General features: G+C 41.4%; 2 protein-coding genes across 2 annotated transcripts in view; both read right to left on the bottom strand.

Moving 5' to 3' along the window:
• Positions 1–17,203, bottom strand: part of LOC102212849 (cAMP-specific 3',5'-cyclic phosphodiesterase 4D-like) — a 48,609-nt gene extending 31,406 nt beyond the window's left edge. Inside the window, exons 1-2 of the mRNA XM_013911506.1 lie at positions 17,065–17,203; positions 15,342–15,571 (exon numbers count right to left, since the gene is read on the bottom strand). Of these exons, the coding sequence (XP_013766960.1) occupies positions 15,342–15,571; positions 17,065–17,103 (269 nt within the window). The 5' untranslated portion in view covers positions 17,104–17,203. The remainder of the gene's footprint in view (positions 1–15,341; positions 15,572–17,064) is intronic.
• Positions 17,204–18,333: 1,130 nt separating this feature from the next.
• Positions 18,334–21,590, bottom strand: ifi30a (IFI30 lysosomal thiol reductase a). Its single transcript, XM_013912211.1, has 7 exons — positions 21,340–21,590; positions 20,183–20,371; positions 19,945–20,019; positions 19,713–19,799; positions 19,436–19,588; positions 18,650–18,718; positions 18,334–18,575 (listed from the first exon to the last, which is right to left on the bottom strand). Exons 1-7 carry the CDS (start codon positions 21,457–21,459, stop codon positions 18,510–18,512), a joined length of 759 nt encoding a protein of 252 aa, XP_013767665.1. The 5' UTR covers positions 21,460–21,590; the 3' UTR covers positions 18,334–18,509.
• Positions 21,591–22,050: the final 460 nt, after the last annotated feature.

Here is a 22,050-nt window from a genome sequence, read left to right as displayed (position 1 = left end):
AGCAATGCGTAATCTAATGTAGTGAATACAGCATCACTACACAATCACAACATGGAATCTGTTTAGTGGAACTAAAAAAAGCCTATAAACACAGTTATAATGCATCAAATGCGCACAGCTCCCAATCGTTCACTGAACTCTCGCTCGTTCTGCAGCACGTCTCAGTATAACTTAGTCGGTTTCCCCCTCTAGTGGTAGCAAACCATTCGGCCTGGTATTGTCGACACACAGATTGTGTTGGGAAAAAAAGTTTGTGGGGTTTTTTAAGAAATGCCAATATTCATCAGTAATTATCTAAACTTTCTCTTGGAAAACAATCATGTAAGTTGTTTTATATATTTATTTATTTATTGGGTTTTTTTTGTTTGCCGAATGATCCTCTCTGAAGTTTGGATAAAAGAAAGGCCTGTTACGTCCTCTCGCACTCTGAATACAGTAGAGCAGCTGGTGCTGAGTTTCGGCAGCGTTAGTGCTGTCCCAGGCCGCTGCTCGGGAATCGATGAGGCTCTGGAGGCGATTGGGGAAATCAGTCATGCTGAAAATATGGAGTACAGCAGTGACGCACAGAGCAGCTTCACACAGGCCCTATTGACTAATCTGGGCGTGTGTTTGTTGTGGAGGGGGGACGAGCAGCTATATTGGGACCTCTGACATTGACACTGTTAACCTTTGGTTGAGTGACCTTACATGGCACTTTTTGTTTTCCTTTTTATTCTTTCCAACATTTCTAAGCATGTCTACAGAGTATCGTTATATTGTGTTTTCAGCCTGGGAGCCTGCTGTCTCTCTTAGTCTACTACTGCACTCGTTATCTGTGCTAAAAGCCGCCCTATCTCCACCCAAGCACCCTATCGCTCCTTCACCACCCTCTCTTCTTTCCCCCCATTTCTTTAGATTATTTCTTTTTCCACTCGGTCAGCCATTGCTGCTGTATCTCTTACTTTCACCTCACCATGTCTCTCCCCATCACTCCCTGCTTCACATTAATGGCGTCTCCTCAAACTATCTTCTCATGATACCGTCTGAGAGCTCTCGTCTCCGGCTATGTTCGCTTAATGCAGCGACATGATGAGGTTTTTTTTTATGCAACACACGACCAGAGAAGCCATAAAAATGTGTTGTGTGTTGTGGAGAAAGTTATAAGGAGTGAAGTGGAGGGCGGGAAGATGAATAGTGTCCTGGTACTGTCAGTACAAAAGACGATGAGAGTGTCATTATTGTGATGGTCACATTTGGATAACACAGACTCCTTTGTCTGTGTTTGTGTGTGCGTGCGTGCGTGCGTGCGTGTGTGTGTGGGGCAAGAGGGCAGAGATATTATTTTTCCTAAAGATTTCAAATATCTATCTAAATTAATTTCAGAACTATTACTCCTGTCGCAATGGCTTCTTCTCATTATCGCACAATAAATAAAGTTGTCGCCGTCTTTACTTGTGCTTAAAAAGAGAAACTTCCTAAATGCTTTCAGGGTTTCTTTTTTTTTTTCCAATCAGAAAGTTCAATGTACAAATCAGGTAATAAGAGAATAGAGGCTTGTTCTGTTCCCTTCTGTGCTTCTGTATTTCTGGCTGTGGTCTTAAATCTCCTGCTTTGATCTCCTCATATGATCCAAACAGGCTCACAGCTGGAGGAGTTCGGATGACACTCGTGAGGCACATGCCTTATGCCCAGAGTTCAGAAAAGTTTGCTGCAATGCATACTGCACTGTAAAAAAAAAAAGAATCCACAACAGCTCCAAAATGGGTGTTTTTAGTAAGAAGATTAACCCTCCCCACTACATCTGGAGTCATTTAGGTCCCCAGGTTCCCCACGGTGTGCATCAAAGTTCTTATTTTAACAATTTAAAATCTCTGTTTTGTTTTCTTTTGTTTTTTTATGTCTGTAAATTGAAACAAAGTGGTCTTTTTCACAGATTTAGTAGATCTGACATTTTTCCTGATTACGCACATCTCCAATTACGCCGGGTGTTCACGTCATCAGTCTCCCCAGTAAGTTATCACGATTGTACTGTAAGATTTGACCGATTATTTAAAGGACTACATAAAAACACAGATGTCGAATACCACATCTGCCACTCGTATGGACATTGCTCTTATAAAACATAAAAGTCCTGCACCACATGATGATGATACTGTGCCTAACGCAGACAGCACAGCTTGGCTTGAGTCCCACGACAAAGAGAGACGTCAGAAAACATAGACATTGATCCAGCATGCCACCCAAGGCCTGCACCCCAACAGCAACAGCCCCTGGCTCTGGCACACACACAACCACTTGCGTTAGTTTTAACGGGCATTAGACTGGATTTAAGTTAATCCAGAGTTTTAAACAGCACACAGGTGCAGATTCAGCATTACATGCACTGAGTCAAATACATTTTACCTTAAAGCATGAACTATGGCAACTACTGGAAAAAATACACAACAAAGAATGAGCAGATGATCAAATCGATATGATGCGATGACAGAGACGAGGTGTCTAATTGTTACCCATCAGCTTGTGTTTTATATTTATATACAGCCAGAAACAGAAACAAGCCAGCTTCCAATATTTCCTGAATGTCTGCAAACTCGTGTTGCCTACACTGCCCATCACTAAAGATCATCGCAATCACAGTACCCCTGACGCACAACTGGATACATACCCAATGCATGAGTGCCTGCGGGTGGAGAAGTTGCTGTGCATCTTCCTTGAAAAGCGAGAATCCTTATTCATCATTTTATTGGCGGGTTCAAAAAAAAGTTTGCCTGAGTTTAGAGAATCGTCAAAGCACCAGCTTCTGCGTCAATAAAGAAAAATAACTTCTGCCGTTCGAGCAAAGCCCCCATACTGTCTGGAATCAGAAAGAGAGTCTGCACAAATTCCTTTATGTCGACTGCCGTCACAAGTTATGGCATCGGGAGGCAGGTTCCCTTGACGGGACGGAGCAGGAAAAACAGATCCAAGAAGGACGAATGCAAAACAACTGCAACATGCAAAACAGCAAAACTCATCAGCTGCACCTGACAGGAGCAAGAATGGGAGTGAGAGCAACAATAAGCCAGGCCTGTTGAGTCTGCGTTTATCACATAAAACCTAATTGTTAGAAATGATTCACTTCCACCTCAGTGCAAAATCCATGAACCAAAGTGCATAAGAAAGAAAAAACTGACTGGCTGTTCTGGTTTGGGTCCCAGCTGTACGGATATGTCCATTTGTTTGGAAGGAAAATCAGAAAGGTTCAACTCAGAGTGTGTGCACGTGAACAGCCTAAAAAGGCAAAGAGTCTTGGCTGTTAAAGACCTGTCGCACAGCGAGTTAGCATATCGCCTCACTGTATGTGAAAGTATGGGGCCGAAACAAATCTAATGAAACTGAGGATGGTGTCAGCTGTCAGTGCTCATCTGGGACTAATTCCTCACTGGTTCTCCTTTCGGCTCACCACAGATGTGCCAAGATAAACGCTTCTCTTGTATTTTTCTCTCTCTCTCTTTCATACTCCTAAATAGGAAACACCAAGCTTGAATTCGTCCAAGTGAGCTTCTAACTGTCAAAGCCGAATTCCTCACCAACAACCTCCAGGTATTCTTTATCTTTAAAAGTCAGGTCCGACAACCTCAACACAGTTTTGCCTCTGTGAAAGTGGACTACCAACAGAATGAGCAGAGTTATTCTGAGCAGGAGGAAGAAAGAAAAAAGCTGGAAAGAGTGTTATAATCCCATCAGATGCTCCCTGGAGTGGGCTGTCCCATGTAGTCCCAGTCAGTGGGCCATAACAGACTTCTGCTCTCTCTTCTCTTCTCTCCTGAGAGTGGTGGGACCAAACCGGGGCTTAAAACAACAAACAACAACACTGTCTCCACTGAGAGAGCGAGGGAGAGAGGGAGGGAGAGAGAGAGAGGTGGGTAGGGTGCTGTGTGGTAAAGAGGGAGAGAGTGAGTGAGAGCAATTTGCACAAAGAGAGAGGGTGTGGACAATGATGGTCACTGCCTATGAAAGTAGACTAATATTAAAGGTACTTTGTGTTAAAAATGTATTTTTTTTATGTTTTAAAGTGAAAAAGAAGAATTTTAAGAGTGCATCATTTTTCTTTTGGTGAAAAAAAAAACAACAACTAAAAATTGGGTTTCCTTTTCCAATATTGAGCTTTTATGATTTTAAAATCATAAATATAAATCCATCTTTTTTTATTTATTTCATTTTATTTATTTATTTGGGGGGATATTCCAAAGAATCCTGAACACATGAATCTACAGCTAAACAGTCTGCTTAGCATGGTAATGTGGAAAGGGCGGCTGACAGTGAAACATGTAATTGTGGAAATATTTCAGAGAAGTTTTCTAGTAAAAGAGGAAATATTTCCTAATGAGAAGGAAAACAGTTTTGGGGTCATTACTCCAATAACTAATTAATTAAGAAGCGACTTGGAAGTGAAGAATTCTCAGAAACAAAGAATCAATCAAAATGCAAAACTTAAACAACTACAGGCTGCTAAACCTTCTGCTGGAACATCGATAAACTTAAGACTGTTTGTAATCCATCCATTACTCTTAATACTTATCAGTCCAAGACTGAAAGGAAAGAAAGAAAAGAAAATTTCTCTGATCCAGTAACAACATTTCTCAACAGCATCAGGCTAGAAAAACATTTTTCATCTCATTTCCCCCCTAAAAATATTTGAGTCCCCACAGAGTCGAACTCCAGCAAAGGAAATGTCTCTTTCCCCGACTCAGATCCATCAGAGAAACACAAATGCATCCTCCGGAGAGGCTCTCTGCCCGCATCTCACAACTTAATGTCCTCTAGTGGAAGAGAAGGGGAAATGCATGTTGAGGATCCTCAGCGTCGCCACACGTTTTTCTTCTGCTATTTTAACATACACCTCTGTCGAGGCTGCGAGCGCAGCTCACTGGGTTGAGCAGATGACCCATATGCAGAAGCTCAAGGTTTAAATAAACAATGTACCCATGTTTTAATGGAAGTAGTGACCCAGGATTATTACTTCAGTGGCTCAAATTGAAAGAAATAAGTCAGGATCATCACCTATAAATGGGGGACAAATGAAAATGTGTATTCTGAGAGGAGTAATCTCTTCCATGATGAAAGCGCTCTCATCTGCAGGGCTTGAGGGATCCCTGAACGGTTTATTGAGCATGAAAACAATCACATCCTTTTCCCTTCACACAGGATCTGTGCAGTTTAGCACCTGTGGGAAAGTTCAAAGCTTTCCAGTATTATCATCAAAACAAAGCACCGAAGGAGGGATCAGTTCCAGAGACTTGAACAGTGCTCTTGCAGATCATGGTGGCACAACACCTTGCTAGGATTTAGTTTGTTGGGTTTTTTCCCCTTTAATTTGTCACCTGTCTACACAGCCACTTCTCTAAAAAGAAATACAGTCGATGATCTGCAAACTGAAACCACTTTAGTTGCAAGTGATAACGCTGCTTTATTTATTTTAAAAACTCCTGCTCGAGAAATGAATACATCCAATAAATAAAGCAACAATTTGCGTGTTTTCTGGACAGTTTTTATTTCCATTAAGATAACGTGACTGAAACACTGAATGGAAAAAAAAAAACCTGTCATCACAGAGCTGGCTTGAAAAAAAAGTTTATTGAATGTTTAAAAGTTTTTCATGGAAAAAAAATCCTTTTGACTCGGTGTCTCTGGAGGGGAAAAAGAGACTTCATCAACTTAGACACAAAGTGAAAATAAATTTGCGCGCACGTTCTATATTTGAGCGGCCTGCGACATTAATTTTCCGCCGGACCCCCAGTTTGTTTAATTCTTCCTGCTTGCCAGTCATCCTGCAATAACTCATGTCCATCCATTTATTTGAGCTGTGACACTGCAGGCGGAAACTTCCTCAATGGCCTGGCCTCAGAGCTGTGTAAAACAAAGCCTGACATGTTGAGTATCTGCGCTGCCCTCCAGATATCTGACAATCAAGACTGAGCCTTGAAGTCCACTTGACTTCTTTTCCTCTAATATTTAGATTTTTAACAGACACCCCGAGCTCAATTAAACAGTTTACAATAAACTCTGAAATAGAAACATATCCACCAATGTCAAATACACCACCGTTTAAATGCTGCATGTTTAGATTTCCTACGGGGCACCCAGCTCTCGTAGGAATGCTCCTGCCAATAAAAGTAAGGCAGGAATTTACAGCACCAGCTAGAGTTTCTCTCGAGCTTTTAATCTGATTTCACTGAGGTGGATGTGCCTGACATCAGTGCAACAAGCTGGAGACACCGTGCAACAGCGTCGATTTGCATGGTGCCTACATCTGAGTGTTTATATGCTCAGAGTACACACTGGAGACATTTGCTTTTTAAAGTGCTTTACAATTTTCCACAACAGGCTCTTCTTTTGAGGACACCAACAGGTGTGAGGGAAGAGAAATATATATTCTCCCTATCTCGAGAAGTTATGGTCAAATGCAATCTAATTGGGGGACTAGGTAAATGTTTAAATTGCACTGAAAAGAATAAAATCATGAGCCTGAAGTGATTCAATAACGGATCATAAAACTAAAGCTATCAACAGGTACCAGAGCAGCGCTGCCTGATAGAGAGACTGCTGCGTTGTTTCCAAAGAGATTTATGACCGCTGCAACGGAAGAATAAATTTAAGGTGTTTGGAACTCGGCAGGAAATATCCAGTTGTTTGAGGTGTGCTCTCGCAGCGAGTGCAGCGATTAAAAAGTGCGGCTGTTAAACAAGAAGACGTTGCTGAAAGATTGAAGCGTGTCCTTAACAAGTGGAATAACAAACTGCTGATCCTGTGACAACAAGGATGTCGCTGAGCTGTGTTTACTGACATGATGGAAAGCAAAAGGTGAACAAAGCTTAGGAAAAACACTCCTGGTAATTCAGCACTAAAGCTGACAGCGGGTTTGGAAAAGCGTTTCTTATTATAAACTCAATGCTCATCAGCAGCTTTGCTGTGAATGAATTCTATAATTAGCAGATTTCATAGAAAGAAGAAAAAGCTAAACACAAGCAGGAACCACGCACCTATGTGCAGTCAGTAAATAAGGGCAGGTCTATTTATGGAAATGAAACTTTAGCACATTATGAGAACAAAATTTGGATTAGATCTTACCAAAAAAAAGGCTAGTTTTATCCTGGCAGAGGAGAGCAGGCATGACTGAAAGGCATGAATATAAGAACATCTTGTGGTCAGTCTTACTTTAATAAGATAAGCTTCAGGGCAACCATTTTTGTGGTGTGAAACACTTGGACAAAAATACACTTGAACGCATCAACATCTCCAACCAAGTGGAGTAAAGATGGCCATAAGGCTGCTGTTCTTTACCAAATACCAAAAGGAACAGCAAAGAGCACCAAACAACCCTTACATAGCCCCCCACCCCCCTCCATATGCATCATCCATGTCTAAATGATGTGCTAAATGTGAACATTCGATAAGAATAGATGGCTTTTGAATGATAAGAATCCTAGTTGGTGGATTTGGAGCAGAACTTGCATAACATTAACACATCTTCAAAATCTGCGAAAAATAACCTTTCTTTTTTACATTATTTTGAGTGAGAATAATGCAAAGTGCAACCGCTGTCATCTATATCATCTTGGCTGCAGTCATAAACTCTACCTGGGGGTGTGGGCCAGGGTGAAGCGGCGCCTCTGGAGGTTGATGCTGCGGTTCATCAGCAGCTTCCTGAAGAGCAGCGGGGAATTTCGAGGAGACCCGCGCGGCGAATCCTTGGGTGAAACCTTTGGAGATCCTCCCGTGGAACCCCCTACGGTCCTGGACATGAGCTGAATCACGGGAAGCCGGGACAGCTTTTGTTCCCGGGGGGTCTCATCGACTTCAGATTGTTCTTCCTCGGAGCTCTCGGAGCACAGGTCGTTCATGATGAATAGATAGATGGTCAGTGGTCAAGCGATCGCTCCCTCTTTGAAAAATGTTGTCGTCAGGTTTGTTTAAAGACTTTTGTGTGACATGACATATGAAATGGGTGAGGATCTGGTCCTGCTCATCATTGCTCTGAAATTCTCTCAGAGATCTCAAGAATAAAAACCTGTTTTTGAAATCTAAAATGGACTAGACAAGACTGCTCAGAAAATCAAAAGCTACCTCTCTACCTTCAGTTGTGCTCTATCAGCTCCGTTGTCTGTTGTCTCTTCCTAAAGACCATGCTGACTGCCGTGCTAGCCGTTCAAACATTAGTGTTGATGATAAACTCTCCCTGCCTTCTTCCCTCCCCCAGGCTTTGTTTACATTACTGTGAGGCCTTCCCTCTTTCCAACTAAATATGGACGTCTGATTTACAGGGAGTGGAAGCATGACAGATTACCTCCTTCTGCTCCTCTATCCCTCTTTCCATCCCTCTACTTCCCCCCTCTTCTCTCCCTTGCAATCCTAAGGAACATATTGTTCATCAACTTCAAACTGTGCTTCATAATTACTTCCTTTCCAAATTCCGCCTGTGTATAAACATTAAGCCGTCGCCTGGCTTGGCCTTCGAGCTCACCTTACTTACTCTCACTCCCAAGTTTGCATACTCAGGCTCCCCCCCCCTCCCCCCCTGCACTCCCTGAGGTGCTATCTGTTGTGAAGTTGCCTATTTCCTCAGAGACAGCTTCTTTGCCTTTCACATGCTCTGAGCGCACCAGGAAGAATCACATGAAGTGCCTCTGAGTATAAAAAGCAGAGGTAGATAAAAGCTATAGAGAGCATGGGTGCTGTCACGATGGCACTCTCTATCTGTGACCAGAGGCAACAACATCTTCTCCCTCACCCAATCTCTCTGTTTATTGCCGGAGAGTGAGAAAAGGTCCTCCTGTGATTAAGGACTCATAACTAAACACCGGCGCTGTCTAGAGTAACTAAAATAACCTAGGGAGCTGGAACATCTGACACAGGACTGAACCTATGACCAACAGCTGTTTAGGGAAAGCAGGAAATAAGAATTGTTTGCTTGAGAGCTTTTGTGTGTGTGTGCATGTGTGTGTGTGTGCATACACTCATTAGCACTGCACTGCATTAAATTTGGTGCTGTCATTTCTGCTTATCCATCCTTATATCTAGAAATGAGACAAATAATCTTTTGCAGCTCATCTCAGAATGTGTTTTACTGTCATTTTGTCTCGGTTCACTCTCACTTCGCTCATTAACCCGACCTTCAGGCACACCTTGCATGTTCAGCACACGCCAGCCAAACTTAGTTAACATTTAACATCCAAAGAAACATGTTTTTTTAAGCAGTCACTGGAACCAGGCAAGCAGCAGCAGACTAAAGCACAAACACGATTTGTCTGGCATCTTAAGGTTTCGTTTTTTTCAGAGCGACGATATCAGCGAGCACGGAAACAAAACATTTCTGGCATTTCTGCAAGTGGACGGAGCTACAGCACAGCCAGCCGGAGCCAAGAGGACTGTGAGGAATATGGAAATAATAGTATATCACTTGGAGATGTGCAATCATGAGAGCAAAATGAATAGATGAATAAAGTCAAATTATGGGCCTGTTATCGTTGTCATCAACTCTCAGAGCCACAGAGGCTTAAGAGCTACCCAGTGCCCAATCAGATTCAGATTTAAGTATTCCTGAGGCACATCTGGAGTGGAGTTCCTCACACTGAGGCCATTTGTGTGTTTCGAGATATTCCCCTTTTTACAGAATCAGACATCGAGACAGCACCATCAGCTGGATGCTTCTGTCAGCATAAAGTTTGCTTACAACTTTTCAAGAGTGGCTCAGACTCGCAGCCTCTCATGTGACTGCTTCTATGATAACTGAGACTGAGTAGTGTCTGGAATGGGATGACTGTTAGTTTGGAAAAAGGCTTTCTGCTTGTTTCTCGATACGAGATTCACCCGAAAGTTTATCCCGCAATGAAGCATGCCAAAGACAGTAAGAACAAAAACCCCCAGAAAAAACAGGGCTCATAGAAAACATTACGCTGACTCACTGTCTCCAAACATCCATCTGGAGATCCCATCTGCTGTGGACAGAGCATGCTTACAACCTTCTCTTTCAGAGTGATGTTGTAATTCCAGGTTTTCAGGCCTCAGCTGCCAGCAGGAAGCGTGCATCAGACACTTTCAGACATCGAGTATGACACACTTGGAGAAAAGGCTCACACCAGATCCACTTTGTTTGTAAACCATCTGCTTTATTCCAGGTAGGAAATGGTTTGTCTTTTGAGAACATTCTTCCTCAGATGTTTCATAAAAAGCCGCATCCCTCCCAAGCTGCTGAGGTCTGTTCTGGAGTCATTTAATGCAAATTTGATGTATATGATGTAGGAAAGGAAAAGGTTATCCTAAGATTTGCAGCATTGTCAGCTATAAAGCATCCTAAGACTTCTCTATAAACACTTTCTCTGGCATCCCATCAAAACTGCACTACCAACTGGTAAACAGGAGAGCACATGGCTCTCTTCATAGAAAGGGAACATAATGAAAGGCTTTCTAGTCCTTCGATATCCCTGCTGTCATGTTTGTAGCCGTGCTACTTTATACCTGCTGTCATATAAACATTTATGAAGTAAATAAAAGTGAAACATCACAGTACTTGCACCTATTTTTTATGTGCTGCGTTATAGCAGTAATCCGTTAGTATAAATCTAGATGTGATGTTTATAGTGCATCTGAAGGTTTTTTTTCTGCATTTTAGGGCCCCGTACGTGCATAAAGAGGCTGGCAGGATAGTGTTTTTCCAAACCCAATGCTGAAAAAGGCGGGATGCTGCGTAAAATGTAAATAAAAGGAGAACGAAATGATTTGCAAATATCATAAACAGGTATTAACAGAACACAGAAAGCGCATCAAATGTTTGAATTTGATGGCAGCGACATGTTTAAAAACAGTTGGGACAGGGCGATGTTTACCACTGTGCACCATTTCCATCTTCTTTTAAACATCTGGGAACTGAGGAGACCAGCTGCTGGTCTTTTGTTGTCTCATTCTTGTCTGATATATGATTCTAGCTGCTCATCAGTCCTGGCTCTTCTTTGTTGAAGTTTTCACTTATTTATGCTGTAAATGTTTTCAGTTGGTGAAAGGTCTGGACTAAAGACAGGTTAGTTCAGCAAATACAATGTCATGCAGATGTAATAGATGTACAGAGAACAGAACAGTTTTTCACTTTGTTTCAGTCCGTTTTAAATGAGCGTCGGCTCAGAGAACACAGCAGCGTTCGTGGATCGTGTCCAATTACGGCTTCTTCTCTTCATGATAGAGCTTTAACCTGCATTTGCGGATGGCACAGTGAACTGTGCTCACAGTTCCATGACAGAATCGTTCCTGTTTTTAATGCAGTGCTGCCCGAGGGCTGAAAGATCATAGCCATCCAATATTGATTTCCAGTCTTTTCCCCTGCACAAAGAGATTTCTAACAATTTTCTGAATCTTTTGAGGACATTATGTACTGCAGATGATGAGATATTCAAAGTCTTTGCCATTTTACGCTGACGATCATGATTCTGCAGCTGTTCCACAATTTGTAGACACAGTTTTTTGCAGCTTGGTGAACCTCTGCCTCTCTAGGATGCACTTTTTAAACCCAATCATGTCACTGACCTGCTGCCAGTTAACCTCATTAGCTGTAAAATGTTTCTCCACCCGATTGTTGCCCTCGTTCCCATGTTTTTAGATGCGTTGTTGGAATGAAATTCCAAAATGAGCTAATATTTTTGTTAACAGCAGTACAGCTTCTCAATTTATATATTTGCCATATTGTTCAATTGTGAATAAAATATCTGTCAGTGAAAAAGCAGTTAAAGCTACTTAACCAGGAAGTATAAATCTTGACATTAAGATTCTCTTTTGAAAGAGTGTCTTTGGCAGAAGAGTGTGCAGCAACTGTGTGCAACTTCCCCAGGCTCTACCTGCTGGGTGGGGATTGCAGCGCATTGGTAGGGTCTGCAGGAGAGTGAGTCAAGAAGTGGTGAGAAGTTCACAGTGAAGTTCTAGAGCACCTTTGATGGGACGTGTTATGGCCTAAGACTGACTATAAGCTGACCTGACCTCCTACATGAAAAGGTCATGTTTGATCAGTTGACAGTTACACAAGCACATGAAACACAGTGTGTGTTGTTGCAGCAGAGCATGCTATAAAGTAAAAAAAACAAAAACTTATGACCTTTTATAGTTGCATAATATGTGTCAAAAGACTTCAATTTACCAGAAAACAATGAGTATCTTTTCCAGCTTGCAAAGTCTCGTGCTGCAATCAATTGTATCCAAATGTGACCGTAATACTGAGAACTGTTACCGGAGATGACCCACAGAATGCATTTATGTAGTGCTCTTATTGACCACTGAAAGTGTTTCGCATGATAGGCCACTCATCGATCCACATGCAAACATCATAAAGTACTTTTTCTACTCAGTAGATACATCGCTATTCCTATCACACAAACACACGCACACATGCACACAGAGAAAGAGAGAGAGATGGATACACTGCATTAAGTGGAGAGTTTTTTGTGGTTCGGCATGAAAAGGACGAATTGACATGCCAACAGAAGAAGCCAGGGATTAATGAATGAATCATTTCGCCTCCTGAGCCACATCCGACCCCAATAACCTGCTGTCCTCGTTGCCATTACAATAATACATTTTCCAATTTTGTTGGCTACTTTTCAACAACACTGAACATGTTTGTGTTCCCTTCTAGATTTCTATTGAGCTATACTGTCTCACAAAAGTTGCATTTCCTGCGAAAATGCCGAGTAAATGCCATATAGTGAAAATCGTCTTCCGAAAACAGCTGAAGAAGCGGAACAATTTGCTGAAAAGAGGTGAAGAAGCTGAACTGTGTGATAAAGATGGCTTTATTTGAAAGGGTACACTAAAAAGTGTCAAGAAAGCAGAGGGAGCGAGAGCAGGGAAGACATGCGACAACCGCCACGGGTAGGATACGAACCTGCGCCTGCTCTCAAGAAACAGGAAATCAATAGGTTGAATGCCTATGGGATTCACCCAATGAGAACTTGGCAGCAACGTTCCCAGCTCTGTTCTCTTATATCTCCATCTCAACGTTGCAGCTGTCTTCAAATATCAGGGACTCACTTAACTTTCAGTAGTCTGTGTACATCAGATCCTGATAATAGAGCCTCTGAAAAGTCCAGAGTAATCCCTCCTCTTTGGATCAATGATTATATTCATCAGGATAGAAGAGAGCACAAAAAAGCTGAAAAGAGATGGGAAAACAAAGATCTCCCTTTTCACTTTATTCACATGAAGAACTTATTAACCACGCTCAACTGAAAAAACGTCCGACTTCACTGGCTCCGTTGAGTGTCAATTTTTCTTTATTATTATTTTATTATTTATTGCTAGTAAGATCTATGGTATCAGGTCACAGTTCACGATTGGATCCTATCACCTTGTCCAAGTGTAGTCATCTACTTATGCCTATCTACTGAAGCCTATGGCAGCTGGGATAGGCTCCAGCCCCCCACGACCCTGAAATGAATTACCTGAAAGAAAAAGGAATGGATGGAATGATCTCCTTGATATAGCTTCTAATATGTGCACTTCTTTCTGCCCAGTTGACACTATTTCTCCCAAATTTCTTCAAGAGACTCTACCTATCATTTCCCCTGGGTTTCTCTCGATTATCAGTCAGTCACTCTTACTTTTAAACAGCTGGTATCATCAATCTCCTTTAAAGACCCTCCATGTATCCCACTGTTTTTAAACAGTTTCCAAAATCAATTTCTAAAATTCTAAAATACACTAAAACCAGCCTGAATCATTGACACAAGGCTGGATGGATCCATGCCTTCAAGCTGTTTACACCAAATTCTGACCATATCCTCAGAATGTCTCGGCACGTCTGCTATCCAATTTTGGAAAGCCCAAGCAAATCTTGTTCTTATATAACAAGAACACCACTGTGCTCTTATGCTGCTGTGGCACATCTACTTCATTAATGGTAAATGGACTGGTTCTTATATAGTTCTTTTCTAATCTACCCGAGCACTCAAAGCACTTTATACATGCCTCATACCCATTCACACCCATTCACGCAAGCTCTTTTTTCTCTGCTCAAGTGCTTTCTATCTAACATTCACACACATTCATTCTCTGATGGATGAATCGTAGAGCAACTTGGGGTTAGTATCTTGCCTAAGGATGCCTAGGCATGGAGACTGGAGCAGTCAGGCATTGAACCACCACCACCTACAGCCAACCAAATAATAAACTTTCAAGGTAGTTTCTCATTTTCAGACTCTTCTCTATAAACCTTAGAGGTGACTGTGTGGCTAAAATCCCAGCAGATCAGCAGTTTGTGAAATCCTCAGACTAGCCCGTCTGGCACCAAACTCTAAGCGACGTTCAAAGTTGGTTAAATCACCTTTCTTCCCCATTCTGAAGCTCATTTTGAATTTTAGCAGGTCGTCTCAATCATTTCTAAATGGCCAAACGCACAGAGTTGCAGCCATGTCACTGGTTGATTGGATATTTCATGAAGTTGTATAGGTGTACTTAATAAAGTGGCCAGTGAGCGTATAAAGAGCAATGCAAAAGAACAAAACACCACATCACTCTCAGTTTATCCAGTGTTTGCAGAGGTGCTACTCAACAATGAATCACATGACAAAGAAGAAGCCAACAGGGGTTCACCTGTGAGGTTCACTGTAACTAATAACAATATCAAACAGATGTCTCCGGATTCCATCAACAGGTGGAAAAAGAGACGTAATGATGGTACACGTACACACACGTTCACAGACGCCAGCACATGCAGACACGTACACACACACACACGAAGTTTAGAGAGGCCGAAATTGCTACAGATGTATTGCTGAAGCAGCTTGAATGTTGTTGTGGAAACAATAATAAGAGCCTTGTTTGTCTGATCTTTTATGGCGATAATTGTTCAGCAGTGTGACAGAGGCGAGCGCAACGCCTTAAGCGGGACACTTTGTTCAATCATATGCTCGAGAAGCAACTCAGCTTTTTTCAACCTAAATAAACAATTACCCCCCCGCCCCGCCTAAAAACAGATGATCATTAAGTACTCCTTAATCTGTGTTGATTTACAAGACCACAGCTTGCTTCACAGGGGCTGGTTTCACACTGAACACATATAATTTTAATCATTAAGCTTGAGAAGGGGCCCAGCTGTTGGGAAACTAGGAAAAAATTAACTCCTTTCCACACAGAGCGCTGGTTTTGGGAACACTTAAACTCCAGAGCTGTTCTTTCTAGAGGAAATCAGAGGATATTTAAAGAATGAATTTAACATGTGTGAGATACCTGAAGTATCATGTGTTCCCAAACATGCTTTTGAAGCAGGATGTGTGATGTTTTGGTATGCACATTTAAATTCATTAGCAAAATGCCACTAAACATGTTCAACATCAGTGACTTACAGGCCTCTGGACATGCAGCTGGTCAGAGTCCCGTAACTTCTCGAGTGTTTGATCCTGTAGGTCGCAGGGCCCAATGGGGCGACGGGCGGAGGGCCATCCTGAGCAGAAGATCTGCAGGAAAGCTTGGGCAGCTGCAGGTTTCCCGAGAAGAGCCTCTTCACAGCCCATCTGATATCACAGTCCTGGAGAGGCTCTACAGAGGAGGTTTGGTCTAAGGAATCCCACTGTCTCTGTAAGGCAGATAAAAGGCAGGCGATTTGTTTTTTTACTGAGATGATATATGCATACATGTCTAACTGTAAGCTAGAAAAAGAAGAGTGTGATGTATAAAGACGGGATAAATCTACATTCATAAAGACTAGATTGGAGACAAAAAGGGGGACCAGCTTTTTAACTTGTTCACTTTTTTGCACTGAACTCAAAGGTTTGGAGTGAACTGCAGACAAGAAAGGAGATTTTTTTGAAATGGAAACTGCTTGGTTAACTCGATTTTCTTTCATATGCTTTGCATGTCAGCTTTCTTACTGAAATGAAAGGGATGTGCATGTGCATGTGCTGTGGCGCTAACAAGATTGATTGCTATGCATCACAACAATCAGCAGCTCTGTGCTTTTCAACAGCAAACCCTGGCTCAAAGCTACTTGGCACTCATTCATCCTATAATTTAGCTTATGTGCAGCTTTCTGGGCTATTACTTTGAAAAATGAAAATGATGTTCAGAGAAAATTTGCCTTTTTGTTGTTAATAGTTTATGGCCTGCAATAATTACAAGAACTACACAAACTGGTGACAGAGCAACAATACAGAAGCAGCATTTTAGCAGGGATATCACAGAAACCATACATAAAGGAAAGCTGCATGTTTGCCAGCAGGGAGAAGTTTTTATATTTCCCGAGCTTCTTGAAAAGTCTCTGTGAAGTAAAAAAAAAACCCCAAAAAAAACCCCTCTGTTGAGATCTAAAGGTGAGCCATGCACAGGGCTGTTTTTATGACGCTACTAAAAATGTGACAAGCCTCACAAAAGCCAACTCGGGCATTATTTTTGGAAGGTTTATCTGATTTCAGGTCCTGAGACCAAACACACTATCACCTTGGACACAATAGACGGTTCTTACAGGGAGACAGTGTTTGGGATTTCGCTCTCAGGGCTTCTCTGTTTCAGCGTCAGCGTTGAGGGGAAACAGATAAGAGTCCTTGTGTGCCGCTGTATCCCGTGACCCTATCTCTCCTTCTGCTTGGAAGTTTCACCTTTCCATAAACAAACGTCAACAGACTCTGGAGTTTTATTGTTGACCGTTTCTACCCAAGATCACCACGAGAGGGGCCGATGTGTCAACTTCATGGATTATGAGTTGGATCGATCAAGAGAAAGCTATGCTGCAACACATTAACTTTGTCTTTGCCACCAAATGATTTCCTTCCTTAATGACACAATTTTACACTTTAATGCTGTTGCTTATTTTCACACACAAGCTCCCATTAAAGTTTCCACAACTATTTGGCAACAGGAACAAGGAAGGAAAACAAAACACGTAGCAGTGCAATTACAGAATCCACATTAATCACACATCATAGCTTTCCATTTAGTTTTTGCGAATGTGTAACCAGTTCACTTTCTTTTGAGTTCATAAAAGAAAGCAAAGAAAGAAAGAAAGAAAGAAATAACCAAGCCAAGCGTAATAAAGGTTGCCGAATTTCTTAAACGTGAAATTATTACTCTTACCTCTGTGAAGTTGAAAATTTTTGAGTTATTTCTCCTCATACTTTCAGCTACTGGGAACCAGACAAATGAGAAGGAAATGCCAACGAGGAGGATACAGGAACTACAGTTAAGATGAGATATGAAGCTGTCTGTGGCACCAGCATTTAGCTGGGATGTCACTCAGTACAGACCAAACTGTCTCCCCGCCTCTTCAAAACTTTCAGCTGTCATCACATCGGTGATAAACAGCAAACTTTCTTAGTAGTAGTAGTAGTAAACCGATTTGACCCAAAAGCGATGTTTTGGAAAATGACGACAATTAGTCGCCAAAACAGAAAGTATGTGGAGGCTGCAGATGCTGGTACAGAGATTGAGGTGGTGGAACAGCCTGCGTGGCATGCCATTAGTCATGCGAGTCTGTCTGCAGAATCTGTGGACCTTGCAGATCCAGACCTGCCGGTCAGTGCAGCAAAACTCTGGGTTTGATCAAGCGGTTGCCTAAAATCTTCTCATTTAAGCTTTTTTTCCTTACTCCATGAACACGGTTTAAATTTGTAGCTGTAGGTGAGTCTGTGTTAAAGATTCAGGAGATTTTGTGAACTTTAATGAACCTGTGCCTCCTGATGCTAAGCCCACATTAACTCAGGTTTAAAAAACAAACAGAACGTGAAGTATAATGTCAACTGTGACACATGTTTTCAAGGCCATTAGGCATGAGCTTTAGATTACCTATTATCCTACCATTTACATTAAACACTTACTCTGACGCTGTGGGGAGACTACAAAGACAAAGAATCTAGTAAATAAACTCAAAATATCAGTTTTAATACAGCACTGTGACAACACTGTCTGTGTCTGTCTGTGTGTGTGTGTGTCTGTGTGTAAGCTTACTATATTTGTGGGGACCAACGGCCCTTTTGGGGACCAAAATCCTGGTTCTCACAAGTTTGAAGGGAATTTGGAGACTGAGACTGTGGTTTTAGTCACAGTGTAACATTTGGTTATGGTTAGGTTTAGGGCAAGGGTTAGGCATTCATTTTCGATGGTTAGGGCTAGGTAAAGCATTGTCCCCACAAGATATTAATACCCTACTGTGTGTGTTTATTACCTCTAACAAATGACGATTTGTGTTTTTTTGGATGATTTGTGAATTTGTGTACCTCCATCTAAACTGTTTTTTTAAAAAGTTAAGCAAAAAACACTTTAAATAGGGCAAATACCAAAGTACTACAAAAGCCATTTATGATTTTTTGGTTTCCATAGATATTAATTCAATGACAACACAGTCTCTTAAGAAGGTAACATGTGTTTTTATATTTTGGAATTACAAAAGTGAAGTGATCAAATTCTTAGAAACAAAGTTCAAAAACACAAAAAGAAAAATAAAATCTTTGATGACATTCTTCAGTGTTTCTTGTTTAGTGGCCACACCTGGCTAGTAAACAGGCATGTGCAGAATTGCTCATTCACACTTTCTGGCAGTAAGTTTTGTAGTGCATCTGGCTCCCCCCGCAGGCCGCAGGCTTAGTGCCCTGAAAAAACAAAACAAAAACTTAAGTTCAAGTAAATTACAAGGCAGATATCTAGTAGACATTGATGACTGTACCTTGTACATGCTGCAGACGAGAGAGAGGAGAGAATTCATGGCTTTGTCCTGCAGGTCGTCTGTATGCTCCTACAAATCAATGAAAATTAATATTCCCAACATTTAAAAATAAGTAACTTCTCATACCTCAGTTACACAGTTTGAATGGTTTATTAAGGCAACAGACACTTAGCAGTACACTTTAGGTCTTAGACCTGGTGATACTGGAATGTAAAACAGCAATAAGAGGCCGTCAGAGACAGATCATCTGACTGACCTCGTTAGATTGCTAGGTGCATGACTTGCAGGTGATTGCAGGTCACAGCAATGTCATATAACTGTAAGGAAGACCGGTGTGAATGACTAAGGTGGTAAGTGCAAAGGCTGAGAGAGACCATTTCCAAAAAGGGACAGGCAAATGCAACAGATAGAGCTGAGCAGCCTGATAACCTTATATTGTGGATGATCTGAATTTAGCATTTGACTTGCTTTTCATAGGAATCCCCCAAAAATGTGATTGCCGTTAATCTTGGGTCATGTGATCTTAGCAAAATTGTAATCAGGTGAGGCACACTTACTATGCACCTATTGTCATATGGATTTTGGAAATCTAAATACGAAAAGACACTGTCACCAAGTGTTGCTCATTGTAGGCTGTCTGATTGTTGGGGTTCTCTTACGTCGTAGGGTCTTTACCCTATGAGATAAAGTGCCTTTACGTGACTGTTGTTGCGATTTGGCACTATATAGGTAAAACTGAACACCATGGTATTTGCTGGTTAGGCTGTTACTGCAGTAAAGTCTTACCCCATTAATGGTGATCCAGGGCACGTACTGGTGCGGAGGTTTCAGGGCTGCCGTCTCCAAGGCATTTTGATGCATCAGCTGGTTTCCTTGAGGACCATTGACGCAGCTCATGACTTTGTCCCAGCTCAAAGTGGGGTCATAGACTCCAGTACACTACAACCAAACATGGTTGTAAACGGAAATTTATTAGTGACCGAAAAAAAAAAAAAGTCATGGACTGAAGTGGTCTAGACCAGTCAATTGCCTGCATAAATCAAACAAACACGCACACACTTACAGCTTTGGCTGAATTGATGACATCAGAGGAGGACTCCATACAGAAAATGATTGGAAAAGCCCTCTTGGACATGTTCATCAAACAAGTCTAGAGAAAAAACAAAAAACAAATATTTCATTCTTTTAAAAAAATTAAGCATTTTGAAGCAACACAGCAAGATGCTTTTGACACCAGACATGACACATTATTCAGCAGTTTGAGTTGTTGGTGTGTGTCTGGGGTGCAACGTCACCTCAATCATGTTGCCCAGACACTCCTGTTCTCCATGCTGGCAAGTAAAGACGTACTTTTCATCCTGTTTGACCTCCTGGAATGGAATACAGTTACCAATGATGTACTTGGGTAAATCTTTTTAAATTTTTGACAGATATAGTGATGAGAACTCTTGGGTTGCCTTTAACCGTAAATGTCTTTGCACAGGTAGATTTACAATCGCAGTCTGCAACCAAGCTGCTCAGCCGACTGCTTACCTGGGCATTGCCGAAAGGCACCAGGTTAACAACCATGATGTCATTCAGGAGGACCGCTGTGGGGAAGAGCATCATAACGAGAAACTGTCTGCACCCAGGACACAGACTCTCGTAGTAAAGCCCCACCTCAACGGGATCGTCTGTCTGTTGGGACTTTGTGTAGTTGGAATGAAGGCACGACTTCAAAACCTACAGCAAAGAGCAAAACAGGGAGGTCAGCTTCTTCAAAACGCCACCACGTTCAAGACTCCAGAGGAAGCTCAGCATCAGTGAGAGTTATACTATGACTTTTCATCAATAGCATGTGGTTGTAATTACTTGTGATCAAGCCAATTTCAGCTGAAAATGCTACAGAAAGGTTGAAAATGTGCATTAGCTGGTCCTTTTTTATGACTTAAAAACAGCATACACAGATTACCTATCAAGTTGTTGCAGCGATCGTTTTTAAAAGTTTGAATTATATTTATATTGTTTATTGCATTATAATTGTGATAGATTTATTAACAATATTACAATCACCATTTACATGACTATATCTTTTATTCACTGTATGCCAACTATGGTAAGACCAACTAAACTGGCTGCTTAGTGGTGCATGTAAAGACCGCACAGCTGGCAAAGAACTGGCATATTTGAAAGTTTACTTCCTAGTTCCTTAAAACCTAAAAATAACCGTTTCTTTCGAAGTCCAGTTAACAGACAAAAACGGTTACAGAGTTTTAGTGAGTACTTGTTAGCTAACACCGAACATTAGCTATAAATAATTACTTAATAACACACGTGACGTCATTAAAAGATGAAGACAAGGGCAACGCTTAAGGATGACTCTGATTTTTGTAAGAGACTGGCTCCGCTAACTTTATGTGCATGATAATTGTTCACCTCTCCACATTCAGACTATACTTTTGAAGTCTTTATCAGAGGAAACCATTATTTGCGGTCAGGTCAGTTTACTCACCTGAAAACTGACCGCATATCACATTACAGCGACGCACTCATTGGTGCCGCTACGCTTTCTCTCAGTGGGTTTTTTTTTCTCATAAATATAGAAACTTTTATTTAGCTATTGCCTTACCTATGAAAGTGGCTAACGTCGTCGACACTAACTAGCCATTCAAAATTAGCTCTTGATAAAAAGTTATGTATAAAGTTCTTACCCCGCACTCAACAGCCGAGTCAACAGATGAACACCAGTTTAATGGCGACTGGGAGCATGAGGAGTACACGGAGGAGCCGACGTACCCAAAAGCCAAAAACAGCAGCAGTAGTGCCTTCATCCTTACCTACAACCAAGTCACTGTTTATAACTGTCACTAGCACCACAACACTGACCCACAAACAACTGTGCGGGTCCACTCTTTAATACTCGACCGCGCTTCGCCGTGCAGGTTAGCTGTTTTTTGATTGGCTGTGGTCTTAAGCGTCACTTGTAACTAGGAGACATCTATCCAAAGAGAGCGAAGTCTCTGCTGCTGTTCTGAGGAAATAGAACTGTCATATGATTGGCATGTTAGTATGTAGTAAGTTTACACATCCTGAAGTTCGTGAAGTTCGCAATGATTTAACTACGTGGACATTTCAAGTCTATCAATAAAAAAATAACGTGGTGTACAGGCACAATAGCTCACGTTTTTAAAAGGAAATACATATATATCTGAGTTATTTATTTTATTCACAGGGTTTCAAGGTATAATTTAAGAACATCCCGTAACTTGTGTGACATAAATTGTATCTCTACAATTAAAACCTAACACTGGAAAATGTTTATTTTACAATAACGATTCAAAAGGGCATTTTAAGACGATGCAACATCTCAATTTTAAATCTTATCATGTTCTGTAAAGGTTAAGAAGTTCCCTCTTAAGATA

The sequence above is a fragment of the Pundamilia nyererei genome, unplaced genomic scaffold (genome assembly GCF_000239375.1).
Source record: "Pundamilia nyererei isolate P.nyererei 1_Seehausen unplaced genomic scaffold, PunNye1.0 scaffold00004, whole genome shotgun sequence".
Lineage (NCBI taxonomy): Eukaryota > Metazoa > Chordata > Actinopteri > Cichliformes > Cichlidae > Pundamilia > Pundamilia nyererei.
The sequence above is the reverse complement of the archived record's forward strand: the minus strand, read 5'-3'. Positions and strand labels throughout refer to the sequence as shown.

Coding starts and splice junctions, on each gene's coding strand:
- ifi30a (XM_013912211.1), bottom strand. CDS start 21,459: ATGAAGGCACTACTGCTGCTGTTTTTGGCTTTTGGGTACGTCGGCTCC. Junction 19,589..19,712: donor TCATCAATTCAGCCAAAGCT/GTAAGTGTGTGC, acceptor GTTTGGTTGTAG/TGTACTGGAGTCTATGACCC. Junction 18,719..19,435: donor CCTGGATCACCATTAATGGG/GTAAGACTTTAC, acceptor ATTGATTTGTAG/GAGCATACAGACGACCTGCA.